Source organism: Channa argus, chromosome 14 (genome assembly GCF_033026475.1).
Source record: "Channa argus isolate prfri chromosome 14, Channa argus male v1.0, whole genome shotgun sequence".
Lineage (NCBI taxonomy): Eukaryota > Metazoa > Chordata > Actinopteri > Anabantiformes > Channidae > Channa > Channa argus.
Window position 1 is genome coordinate 6899260 of NC_090210.1, and position 12886 is coordinate 6912145.

A 12886-nucleotide genomic window follows, 5' to 3' on the forward strand; every position below is an offset into this window, starting at 1 on the left:
ATTATAAAAAAATTTAAGGATATAGTATATATATTTATATAGCATTTATTGATTTCAGTCCAGATCTTTTCTAAGCTAAAAATTGGAAAAGATTTGATTGTTATCTTCCACACATTTTCTGTAATACATGGACATTCTTGGATACATGGATGTGTAGTAAGAATCGTTCAGCATGTGAAGTTATTTACTTGTGACAATAGAAGAAGTCTGTTGTAAAACAGTGAGACACTATTGTGGCCACCTGCACCACTATAATACATGACAGACTTGTTTCTATACAAAACATATTGATTATTCCTAATATTACATTTATGGGGTGTAAAGTTGTTCAATGAGTGCAATGCCTGTTTATGGAAATTAACTAATTTCATGGGTAGTTTATTACATGTAAAATCACAGCTTAATGAGAAATGAAGACCACCACATTTGTCGAACACTACATTGGGGATAATAGACGAAGGAGAGTTGTCGCCGTCCTGTAGAAGAAAATGTTTAATCCAGTTCATTTTGAACATCAGATTAAAGGTTCTTTAGTCTGTAGCGTTGAATCCACCTTCTGAGTAGTTTCTTACTAGTGTGTCTCTTGTAATATATTGTTTTATTTCATCAAATAAACTTAAATAAAAGGGAATTAATTGAAGATGTTTATGTCAACATGAAGAAATAAAGCAGGGTACACCTCTCTAGAAAATCCTTCAGCCTTTGAGAGCAAAATGCGTCCTTGTATGGTGAGGTCTTTTTTTAAGCAAAGTGTTGAGGATCCATTTTTCCACAATCTTAGAGGTATTACAGTGCTTTTCAAATGCTTAGCCTAACAGGAAAGGCATCTGCACCCTCCCTTGCCCCTACTCCAAATTTGAAAACTCTGACCCAATTGTTTTTATTATTGTGATCTTTTCAAAACTCTGTTAACTGTGTTGATTTTGGCTATGCTTTAGTGCTTATGTGTAATTTTATTTCCAATAATAATAATAATAATTATAATAAATATACATTTTTAAAAAATGGCTTAAGTAGGGATGACTGCTACTATAAAATGTGAGAAAAATCCCATGTGACGTGAATGTAGCAATCTCTACATTGCTAAATGACTCCTCACCGTGGATTTCAACTGTAAACAAATTTAATATGTAATTTCGACACAGATACATAAACACTAACTTGACCACGTGTGATCAGTAACTATTGACAATTTTGAGTAGTATTCAAAAGTACACGTAACGTAAGGCGTTTTTATTTTGTGACCTTTTGTCTACTACAATACTGAAAATATTGTACGTTCACTGCACTACAAACGTTAAGATACTAATTAAATTTTGCTAATGTAGATATTACTTATAAAAATAAAACTGATTAACAAACCCCTGTATATTATTGTTGATTAACCATCTGTCTCGGATGAACGGATTTTATTCAGCTAAACCAGCCGCTGTTTTTGTCCACACCAAGTCTCAATAGTAAGGTTTGTTCTTATATTATTTACTATAATTACATTTCCCATAATGTTCACTTTCAAGTATTAAATCTGCGCTACACAAACATTTACATTATTAAACACAGTTTCTTAGCAAAGAACTTGAGATTATAAGTATGCACTTGGTACTACAACTTGTGTAAGGAATCTGAAGTGGTTCTTGTATGAGATACATTTTTATGTATGTGTTTTAACTGGAGTATTAAGTTTACCTCCACAGAAATACAAACATGACTTTGTGGTAGATCTACAGTATGTTGGACCCCCATATGTATTATGTATAATAAGTCAATTAATTAAAATGACCAAATGAATAACCAAAACCCCTTCAAAACTGTTTTTCCAATAAATCTTTATTTTTTTTATTTTTTTTAAATAGCCAAAAATAAAAAAATAAGCACAGGTGAATCAAACAATATGGTGAACGCCCATACAGCTACATGTGCATATCAGTTATGGATCCTGTTGACACTGTAAACCAACACTGAAGACCACCTAAACAGAAAACTAGTTGCTTGTCTTGTTTTGTCATATGTAATTCGTTATCCTGAGAAATTCAGCATGAAGTTCCAATTTATGTAAATGAAACAATCAATATTGCTGATGCAACAACAACAGAGTACACCCATACACACACAAAAAAAATTATATCAAAACTTGTCCCTTATAAACTAACAAACAAGAGAAATGAGAATTAAACATGTTGGCCTTTTTCTTCCCGTCCAAGCACTTCCGGGGTCATAACACTTCGATAAACTCAAGTCATACTGCAACAACATCTTTCGGTGCACTTTCCTACAGCAGCAGAACTACTTATCTTGTCACATAAATCTTCCTCAAGCAAAGACTGCAGGCATGTCTAACCAAAGACTAACATAACGCTTGCAAACAAAGACAAGAATACAACATATGTTTTGGGCTTTACACTGTTTTAGGTCTTTGGCTCCTTCAGGCCACTCAGAGAGCAAACCTGAGGAGAAATACAATTCTGATCAATACTGGAATATCTTGGTAATCATACAAAACCCTTGAATCTGAGCTACTTAAAATAACAGAACCTTACACTCAAAATGCCAATAAAAAAAAAAAAAAGAAACACATTCAACAGTAATCAGAAGAAACACAACACAGATTAATTTCATCTTAGGAAAAACGCTCACATGGAGATTTTCACCCACTGACTCAGCTTGGGCATTGAGTCTTCCATCGTCAAGTGTCTTTGTCATTAACGAGCTGACAACGGATCATGATCCAGGACAGTTCCCCAGTAAAATTGACAAAAAAAAAAAAAAAAAAGCTTCCAAAGATGTTCTGTCATGCACAAGAGAACACAGTCCTGTGACAAAGCATGTCCTGTCCTATTCAAGCAGGATAGACTGTGAAACCTGGAATTGTCAGATTCAGTGTATTTGCTGATCACTGCTTGAAGTCCTCAATTGTATGTCTGCCACTAAGACCAACCACAGTTGAGACACCCCCAGTTACAATTAGGGAAATACAGATATGCAGGAGCTAGGCTAAGAGAAGTTTGGAAGTGTTTGCACCAGTGCAAATGTTGCCATTTTTGTGGTTTTAACCTCTTTTACTGTAGAAGGAACTAAACAACTCAACAGGATTAAAAAGTTACATAGTTTAAAATTATTCTGTTTATGTGATGATGAAAAATGTAATAAAGAAATTTGTGACTTTTTTGCTGGTGCAAATCTCACCTTCGGACCCTCCCATAATGGTTTTTAACGCCGAAGAGAATTCAATGGCAAAGGCAAAACAGCTTTCATTGGTTTAGAAGTGGGAAGCGTCACACCTTCTCTTGGTTGTAGACCTAGAATATCTGACAACCTGGGCAGAAAAAAGGGCCAGCATATGTCAGCTAGATTTGTGGTGTTATTAAAAAGCATGTCACGACTCATCATTGCCCGAGTCGTCCTCGTCATAGCAGCAGTCACCATCCCCTCCCTCCACATCGTTTTCGTCATAGTAATAGTCATAGAAGAGGTCGGAGCCTTCATCTGGGGCTGGAGCACGTGTGCGGACGCAGTACTCTGCCAGAGTAGTGGGAACTTTCACACCGTCACGCTCTGCTTCTGCCTTGGTGGCCAAGACCTGTTTTCTGAGGGGAAACATAAAGAACATAAACGTCACTGACAGTAGAAAAACAACTTCTTCACATCTCGTGTGCTTTTATAAAGTGTCATTTATGATGATGTGGTGTGACATTTTACCTAATGATCTCCACATATTCCCGGTCCTTGCCCTTGCTGTCCCTCCATTTGCGGTACATGACGGAGGCGTCCACATTAGCAGGAGAGAAGGTGTTTGGTTCATTCAGCAGTGATATCACACTCAGCAAAATGGTCCTAGAAGTAACCACAAAATTAGAAAGTCAATATTAAACTACTTTGTCATCACAAACACACACACACAAACACACACCCTCCTGAAATTAGCATTACAGCCATTTTAAGCAAGGAATAATTAAATAAATAATTAATGTGTCCACCCTGTGGTTCAAATTTCATATATAATGTGTTTTACTAGCATTAAACTGAGCTGGTGAATTAGAGCTGCAAGCAAGGATTTTAGTCACTGTTTTTTCACTTAACGTTGTAGTTATATTATAGTCTGGAAAATCTTAGTAACTGACATAAAATTTCCCCAAGCCATTTAAATGTTTTTTAATGCCCATTTAACAATTCAAATCTCAAAAACATTTAGTTTATCATAGAAGATAAAACAACAATAGATATACACATTTGAGCAGCATAAACATAAAAATGTTTAATTGATAACCTTAATTAAAGATTCATTTTTAATCAACTAATCTTAACATTTTACTTTAGCACTTATAAGCAGTATATAAACAGAAGATGATGATAAAAAATTATAAAATAGAAGTAACAAATTTGCAATGTAAGCAATTTATGTTTTGGGCAGTGTTGTGTTGCAGTGTCATTGGATAATGTAGTTGCAATTAACATTTTTCAACAGTAATCCTTTTAATTGGTAATAGTGGTAATAAAACAAAATTAATTTGAGTATAAAATAGGTAAATTATTGAGGTGGCAGAGAGAAGTACAGCCATATGAACAGAAATAATGAGGGAGAATGCTGACCGGACATTCTGAGTGGGATTCCATCTCTCTGAAGGCAGCTCTCCACTCTGGGGGTCGTCCACTGGAGGGTGCAATATAGAAATACACACATCTCCATTCTAAAGCAGAGTACATAAGTTAAAATATCAGCTGCATTGGCCAACCACTGTAGTTGGTATATTAATTTTATACATTAATAAGAACAGGTACACAGGTGTGTGCACATGCACACAAACACACACTCTGAGACAATATTATGAGTTCAGCTACGATGCTATACCTCATAGATGTTCGGGTGCCACATCTTTGTGAGGAAACGGAAGGCAGGTGGAGAATATGGGTAGTCTATAGGGAACTTGATTCGGGCCTGGGAAGAGAAACAGGCCTTTATATGAAGACTGTGTTATTTTTAACAAACACTTGTTAATGCGGGTGTGTGGCTGTGTAGCTAATGCCCTTAACAGTAAACTTTGTTTTTCTTGTCAGTGTTGAATGTACTACACTACTGAACGCCTTTAGAGCAACCGCTACAATGTATAAGTAATCTCATATCACAATACGGTATAGTATGGCAACATAGACAGGAAATACAGGGGTCACCAGAAAACTAACTGCAGAAAACAGATTGCAAAAGAGGCAAGGGGAGGACAGCGGGTTAGCAAGACGGCTCTGTGCATCATCTCCCATTCTTCTGATTTGATAGGCTAAATTTTGTACAGAAAAAGTAATTTTTCTACAAACAATTTGCTTGCACATTTTAGAAACCAACATTTCCCTTCTACTCATGGCATTTTCTTAATTCTTGCAACTGACTTCGATTATTTGGGGTCCCACTATCTGTCATGTTATTATGTGCTGTGTGTTTTAATCACCTTACAGATATAGCAAAGACAATATACCACCATGGTGGACAACATACTTTTTTTTAATTTTATTCTATCCTTACCTTAAAATATCCCCCTTCATAATGAGTGTTGGGGGGTCCAAAGATGGCCACTTCCCAGTTGTATAAATCAGCTTCGTCCACCAGTGTGATTTTGAATCCCTCGACAGGCTCCTCCTGAAGGCTTTTCATTTCCAGCATTAGTGCTTTCTGTGAACTAGCTACATGAGAGGGGTCGTGCTGCGCCATATTGGAGAAGGTGGACAGCTGACGATTGTATTTATACGGACACGGATAAGTTAGCTTAACTAGCCAAACAACCCACAGACACTCACAACAACTTGGGATTTCAATGTTCGGAAACAATAAAACAGGCCAAACCAATCTTGCTGCGCATAAACCAAACAAAGGTTGCGTTGATTTGTTACCAAATCACATTAATTATTTACCAATGTCACTACTCAGAATGTGCTGAACTGACCAAACCATTGTGACTAACCAGCCTCTAGAGCTTTAGTTGATCTATCTGGCAGGTCAACCACGGATAGAAGTCGTAAATCTACTGATAGCTGCTAGCCAAGGTAAGCTAGCTACAAGCTGTAACGTTACTTTATCGACCAGCTAAACCCGTCGGACCGTGGCGCAAACTGTTCCTAGTAACCATTAGAGCCTGAACAGAAAAAAAAAACAGCGATCTGAAATGCTAATAAACAAAAGTCCTACCGATGACAGAAATGTTGCTGATAGCGCCCTAACAGAAGACTGTGTAAAAAAGAATATTGCTAAAAGAAGTACCTCAAAACAGGCAAAGGCGCCGTGCTGCGTGTGGTATTTGTAGTCTTTTTTTCAACCGCAAACGTTATCTTTTTAATGTAATATAAGAAAGAATCCTCATAATTATGTTTAAAAATGTTTGATTATATCAGGTTCAAATTAAAGTGAAACCGGTTAAGTTGTGACAGTTGTTTCTTGAATATATTCTAAAAGAGCTGATTTTAAAAAACTACATTTGCCAGTTTCCTGACGTCATGACGTCGCCAATGTTGTTTGTATAAAGCTGCTTTGACCTAGATTGACTTTCATATTATTTTAACACAGTAGCACATATAACTGTTGTTAATTTGTTTGTATATGCCCAATGTTATATAAAAACTGTAGTTAAACAAGCATTTGCTTTTTCATTTTTTTGCCTAGTTTAAGTTTTTTGCTTTTGCTCATGACGTCACGAATAAGCGCCATGAGGTAGAAAGTCCTTTTAGGATGGCCTTTTGCTGCCTGAGATATTTTGAAATCAGACGCTTTTAAGTATTGTTGTATTAAGGATACTCGATATCAAAGCACGATATGAGTATTTATGTGCTACATTGCAAATTTTATAAATCACAGAAGTAAGATTTAAACAGTGAAGACCTTAAATACTTTTCTTTGTTACCTCTTATTTACGCGACAGAAAACGATTTGGACCCTGTATCAGAAAGTTCGTGATGGATTCGAAATCACGATGTCGGTCCCGCTCCAAGTCCAGAGGTCGGAGCAGCGATCGGCGCATTATGTCCAGAGTGAACAATTCTCGATCTCCGAAGGAAAGGAGCGGTCGGTCTGCAGACGCGAAGAGAACAACCGGTGGCCGTAGACGCTCCGGCAGTAGGGACTCCAGCGATGGCTCTGTAGACCACCTTCGACTTCATCATAAGGATCGTGCAAGTTCAAAAAGCGATTCGGATAGCGACAGGAGGCAAGGAAAAAACCGCCCCAGGAGTAAGGCAAGGGGTCAATCATCCAGGTAACTGCATTTTGTTTCTGGAGTTACCTGATTAACGTTATAATCCTTTCACAAAGTTTTTCCTTTTTCCGGTTTACTCAGTTTCACTAGGATGTCATTAAAAATACTGCAGATGTATACAACATGTAACTATACTTGAATGTGGCACCAGAATACTGGACCCTGCAATTTTGGTCCAGTGTTCTGTGTACACTGTAGTCTTACAGTGCGTTCACAAAAATTGTTGCATTGTAATTGGGCTGCGAGCCAGGCCACATCAATTCAGTCGATGAAAGGGCAAAGCATTACATGTTTAGAGTGATGAGGACTTTCTCACTGACTTATATTGCTGCTCTGCTTATTTTGCTTAAACTAGCTTCCGGTTTTTGATGACATAAGTGTGGTGTCTCTTCCACTGTAGGCAGCAAACCAGTGTTCAACCTAAAATGATCAACTTGTAAACATTAACCCTATTGCTAATGGTCGGACAAGTGATGGCATTTAAATGATAGAGAACAATATATTCCTTTAGTCTGCAAAACACAGCTCACCATCAATTAGCAGAAATGTACTAAATGGCTTTCTTTTTCAGTTCTGATTCAGATGATCCAAAAGTGAGAAGGGAAAAAAGAAAGGAAGTGGAGAGCCGAGGAAGAGCATCTCAAGAGAGGAGGAGGGGAAGGTCTCAGTCCTCATCTGACTCCCGTGGAACCAATGACAGAGAAACAATACAACGAAGAAGTTCTAACAGAGGGAGTCGAGACAGAGAAAGACAGAGGAGGGATGGCGACAGAGGTAGAGATAGGTGTAAAAGTGGTAGCAGCGATAAAGACAAGAGCCGAGAGAGAAGGAAGAGGAGTAAAGACAAGGAGCGAGGAAAGACTGACCGAAGCATGGAGAGGGCCAACAGAGGAAGACAGCGCTCCATTTCACCTGAGTCATCTGATAGCTCAAGGTCTGGTAACGGGCATGGTGCAATAAGAGAAAAGGAGGAGAAGAAAAAACAAAAGGACATGTTGAAAGCTCTGGAGATGCCAGAGGAAAAGAGGGCCAGAAGATTGGCAAAGAAAGATGCTAAGGAGAAGAAAAGAAGAGAAAAGATGGGCTGGAGTGAGGAGTACATGGGATACACGAATGCAGACAATCCTTTTGGTGACAACAACTTGTTGGGCACATTCAAATGGCAGAAGGTGAGCTGAAAAGCAGCTTTCAGTAGCTATTGGTAAGGTTAATTCCAGAGGTTTGTATTTACTGTAATATTTGACTACTCAATAGTTTTGTGTGTGTGTGTTTTTTTCCCCCAGGCATTAGATAAGAAAGGCATTGGCCATCTTGGAGAAAAGGAGCTTAAAGAAAGGAACAAGTGCATACAGGAGGAGAACCGCAGAGAGCTGCAGAAGGTAGTTCCAAGGGGGTCGATTTCTGTGGCAGTGTAATGTTTGAATTAAGTGAAACACACCTTTTATTAATTGTCCTGTGTTTATATAGGTAAAGCAGCTTCGTCTGGAGCGGGAACGTGAAAAGGCCATGAGAGAGACAGAGTTGGAGATGCTGCAGAGAGAAAAAGAAGCGGAGCATTTTAAGACCTGGGCTGAACAGGAAGACAACTTCCATCTGCAACAGGCCAAACTGCGGTTAGTTTCAGAATGGGTTAATGTTTGTCCCTATTGACAGCCTCTCATTTTTATGTCACAGAACATTTCTGTTATGGTATGGTTTTATCAGTTAGTTTGCACATTTCCACCATAGGTCCATTGTTCTACAACAGGCCAGATCTCTAAGCAGTATCTGGTAAAAACCAGCCACTGCTTATTACCCGATCAATACATCCCTGTAGTGGACCATAGTTGTGTCAGGATCATTCAATTCAACTTTATTTACATAGTGCCAATTTACAACAAATGAATTTCAAGCCAATTTACACAAACTGTGTTGTGAATTGGTGTTATATAAATAAAGTTGAATCGTGCTCTGGTGGTGCATCTTATCAGAACTGAGAGAGGGATAAATGCAGCCAAATTGTAGGAAGTTCTGCTCCAGAGTGCATCTTATCACACACAGAGATGCCTGGAGTTAGCATTCTCTCCTATTTGGTGGCGATTGAATGGATCAGCCAGAAAGAATGGAATAAAATGCCCAAATACAGGCTATTAGAGAAGAGGTCTTAACTCTATTCTGAAGTAACTGCATGTTTCACACTGTTGTATTGTCTGCATAGGTCTAAGATTAGAATCCGTGATGGTCGTGCCAAACCTATTGACCTTTTGGCAAAGTACATCAGTGCAGAGGATGATGATCTTGCTGTTGAGATGCATGAACCTTACACCTTTCTTAATGGGCTAACTGTTACCGACATGGATGACCTGTTGGAGGACATTAAGGTTTGTTAGCTACGCTCAAGTGAAAATATTGTAATAATCCAATTCCTTTGTAATAATGTTGTTCAGTTGTATTTAATATCTCATTCTCTTGGGGATTTTGATGAAATTTGACTTGCTTATTTTAATAAGAAATTTTGAACAATGTGCATGTATAACAATTTACAATATGGTTACATGCAGATAACCATTGAGAAATGGTTCGGCCCCAAAAAATAACTGAGGTCATGTGTTATTAGTTTCTTTTTATTGTTTAAATGAACTCCATCTGTACATGGTTTGCTGCATGTGAGTGTTTTTGTACGGTCAGGTGTACATGGAGTTGGAGCAAGGCAAGAATGTGGACTTCTGGAGAGACATGACAACCATCACTGAGGACGAAATCACTAAACTGAGAAAACTAGAGGCTTCTGGGAAAGGACCAGGTGCACAGTTGGTTTTATATTAGCCTCAGAGAGTCTTCTGCTGAAATTATTACGTGTGAATTAACATTTGCACTTATTCTCACATAACAAATCGTATTTAATTTAGGAATAACTAATAATAGTAATATAATAATAGTAGCAGTAAAAATACTACTACTACTACCACTACTACTACTACTACTAATAATAATAATAATAAAAGCTAATAATAGGAAAACTATGATGGTCCATAGGTGCAATACACAACAACAAAAGTGAAAATTAATTTCCTAAAATGCAATAGGCAGTTCTCAATACAGAGTACATAGAGTTCACATTGCTTCTGTGGAGTTCTGTTTATATGGCTCTACATGTGTATACTTATATTGATTTGTGGTTCACAGGTTTTTAATATCCAATAAAATGTTTTCAGCCACATTTCAGCTCTAAACAGAGTTTTTGTCTTCCAAAAAGAATAACAATATGATTGTTAGTATATCGGTAGAAGTATGCTGAAGTTGGAGCATGCAGTGCATTCTGGGATATTTACATTTAGTGATTTAGCAGATGCTTTTATCCAAAGCAATTTACTAGTGAGGTACAATGCAAGGAAATATGTGTCACAAAGCATTTTCAATAAAATAGGCAGAGCAAGAAAAACTCTAGTTATTTGATCTGTACTTAACTTAATATGTATTTTGATTTAGCCAGTAATTGTGCTGTGACTGATGACATGTCACCAGTCCACCAGAACCCAAAGCACAAAAAAGAAGGCGTGTTGAGAAATGCATAATGACATTTTATCAAGGCATTTCAGGAAACTGGTTTAGAAAATATCAAAAATGCTTTATTTGGTTTCTGTGTCTTCTGGGATGTCAGTGTTTTGTGAAAAAAAATTTTAAAATTTGTTAACCGCTTGTTTTAAATTTTATCTTCAGGGGATCGTCGTGAGGGCATCAACACAGCTGTGAGCACTGATGTGCAGAGTGTGTTTAAAGGAAAGACATACAGCCAGTTGCAGGCGCTGCATCTGAACATTGAGACAAAGATTCGGGCTGGAGGATCCAATCTTGACATTGGTTATTGGGAGAGTCTGCTGCAGCAAGTTCGGGTCTACATGGCCAGAGCCAGGTATGAAAGTGGACACACCCACAGTGTTTCTGCCCTTGTCATAATTTAAATCTCATTTGAATGTCACTTTAGCATGTATCTAATGTAAATTTACAAAAAGGTTACACAGGTGGAGCTGAATGTATCTGGGCAGCCAGTGGTGGTGCACATATTAAAACTATAATTTTTATGTCCAAGGCTGAGAGAGCGACACCAGGATGTACTGCGTCAAAAGCTGTTTAAGCTGAAACAAGAACAAGGAGTGGAAAGTGAACCTTTGTTCCCCATCATCAAAGAAGAGCAGAGGAGTGAGGAGGATGAGTAAGTTACAAAGAAACAATGCTGCACATCCTGTAAGAGTGAGAGTCAGTGACTTTTTTTGGCTGTGATGTAGATTCATATTTCACATCATACTGACATCCATGAATTCTTTGTGGATGTATATTTATAAACTAATTGTGTATGCAATGACTTCTTACATAAAGTGATTGTTTTTGTGACAGCAGAGACAGGCCAGGGGAGCAAGCTTCATCCTTTACAAAAAATAAGAACAGAGAAAGAGAAGATGAAGAAGTGGCAGGCACATCCACATCTGCAAACCAAGATAAGGATGGAGAGGAAAAGGGGGAAAAGAAGGACGACGAAGAGAAGGGTGAAGTGGTGGAGGCCGTGTTGACAGAAGAGGATTTGATTCAGCAGAGCCAGGCCGAGTATGACTCAGGCCGCTATAGCCCGAGGCTGCTCACGCCCTCTGAGCTGCCGCTCGACACGCACACGATCACACCAGAGGAGGACTTACACAGGCTGCAGTTAGCACGACGTCAACTTCAAGTCACTGGTATGAAAATAAGAGTTTCTAAATTAGTCTCAAACACACATTGAAATACTTTCAGTAGTTTTAAAACTTTAAAATTAAATTGAATGAACAGCAAAGACAGGAAAGCTTCCAGACTTGTTCCAGATATGTTAAAATAAAAACATATCTTGAACACATGGTGCAGATATCTTGCCTCACCGTTGCTTCTTTTACATCTTTATCTGTCAGGTGATGCAAACGAGAGCGCAGAAGACGCCTTTGTACGTCGTGCCAAAGAGGGCATGGGCAACGACGAAGCCCAGTTCAGCGTTGAGGTTCCAGTCACAGGGAAAATGTACCTATGGGCGGACAAATACCGCCCCAGGAAACCCCGCTTCTTCAACAGGGTGCACACTGGCTTTGAGTGGAATAAATACAACCAGACACATTACGACTTTGATAACCCACCACCCAAGATCGTCCAGGGTTACAAATTCAATATCTTCTACCCAGACCTGATCGACAAGCGTTCAACCCCTCAGTACTTCCTTGAACCCAGTCCAGATAACAAGGATTTTGGGATTTTAAGGTTCCACGCAGGCCCTCCCTATGAGGACATTGCCTTCAAGATTGTAAACAGGGAGTGGGAGTACTCTCATCGACACGGCTTCCGCTGTCAGTTTGCTAATGGAATCTTCCAGCTGTGGTTCCACTTCAAGAGGTACCGCTACAGGAGATAGACCCACAGACCCAACACACATCAAGATGGACCAGGAGCCCAGTCGCCAGGGCTGTTATTTCGCTTATATAGTTTGCTTTGTTAAAATGTTTTAGCTGCTCTCACTGAAAAAAGGTAAACAAAGCCACAAATCAATTGTCTGAAAAGTCATTGTTGTTTGAAAATTACACATTAAAGATTGTTTTTTCTTTTTACTCTTGCACATTTGTAACATAAATCACATTTTCAGAGTTAGACTTGAAATGAAA

The 12886-nt window shown here is 38.4% G+C and overlaps 2 protein-coding genes across 3 annotated transcripts; one reads left to right on the forward strand and one right to left on the reverse strand.

The window, feature by feature from the left end:
- Positions 1-1809: 1809 nt before the first annotated feature.
- LOC137098113 (ubiquitin-conjugating enzyme E2 R1-like) lies at positions 1810-5717 on the reverse strand. Its single transcript, XM_067473953.1, has 5 exons — positions 5513-5717; positions 4847-4933; positions 4588-4685; positions 3697-3831; positions 1810-3584 (listed from the first exon to the last, which is right to left on the reverse strand). Exons 1-5 carry the CDS (start codon positions 5696-5698, stop codon positions 3374-3376), a joined length of 717 nt encoding a protein of 238 aa, XP_067330054.1. The 5' UTR covers positions 5699-5717; the 3' UTR covers positions 1810-3373.
- A 175-nt stretch (positions 5718-5892) lies between these two features.
- Positions 5893-12832, forward strand: cactin. Of its 2 annotated transcripts, none has more exons than XM_067473949.1 (11): positions 5893-6030; positions 6900-7232; positions 7804-8401; positions 8516-8611; positions 8700-8845; positions 9430-9592; positions 9900-10014; positions 10932-11124; positions 11302-11424; positions 11607-11941; positions 12149-12832. In XM_067473949.1, the coding sequence occupies exons 2-11, from the start codon at positions 6934-6936 to the stop codon at positions 12637-12639; spliced, it is 2559 nt and encodes an 852-aa protein (XP_067330050.1). In that variant the 5' UTR covers positions 5893-6030; positions 6900-6933; the 3' UTR covers positions 12640-12832. The 2 variants fall into 2 exon arrangements, with proteins under 2 accessions (XP_067330050.1, XP_067330052.1); XM_067473951.1 differs by having other exon boundaries at positions 11610-11941.
- Positions 12833-12886: the final 54 nt, after the last annotated feature.

Bases quoted from the DNA above. Each gene is read 5' to 3' on its own strand.
- LOC137098113 (XM_067473953.1), bottom strand. From the start codon at position 5,698: ATGGCGCAGCACGACCCCTCTCATGTAGCTAGTTCACAGAAAGCACTA. The intron at 3,832-4,587 runs GTCAGCATTCTC...GGTTACTTCTAG, and splicing joins AATCCCACTCAGAATGTCCG to GACCATTTTGCTGAGTGTGA. The intron at 3,585-3,696 runs GTAAAATGTCAC...GTTTCCCCTCAG, and splicing joins GAATATGTGGAGATCATTAG to AAAACAGGTCTTGGCCACCA.
- cactin (XM_067473949.1), top strand. From the start codon at position 6,934: ATGGATTCGAAATCACGATGTCGGTCCCGCTCCAAGTCCAGAGGTCGG. The intron at 9,593-9,899 runs GTTTGTTAGCTA...TTGTACGGTCAG, and splicing joins ACCTGTTGGAGGACATTAAG to GTGTACATGGAGTTGGAGCA. The intron at 11,425-11,606 runs GTAAGTTACAAA...TTTTTGTGACAG, and splicing joins CAGAGGAGTGAGGAGGATGA to CAGAGACAGGCCAGGGGAGC.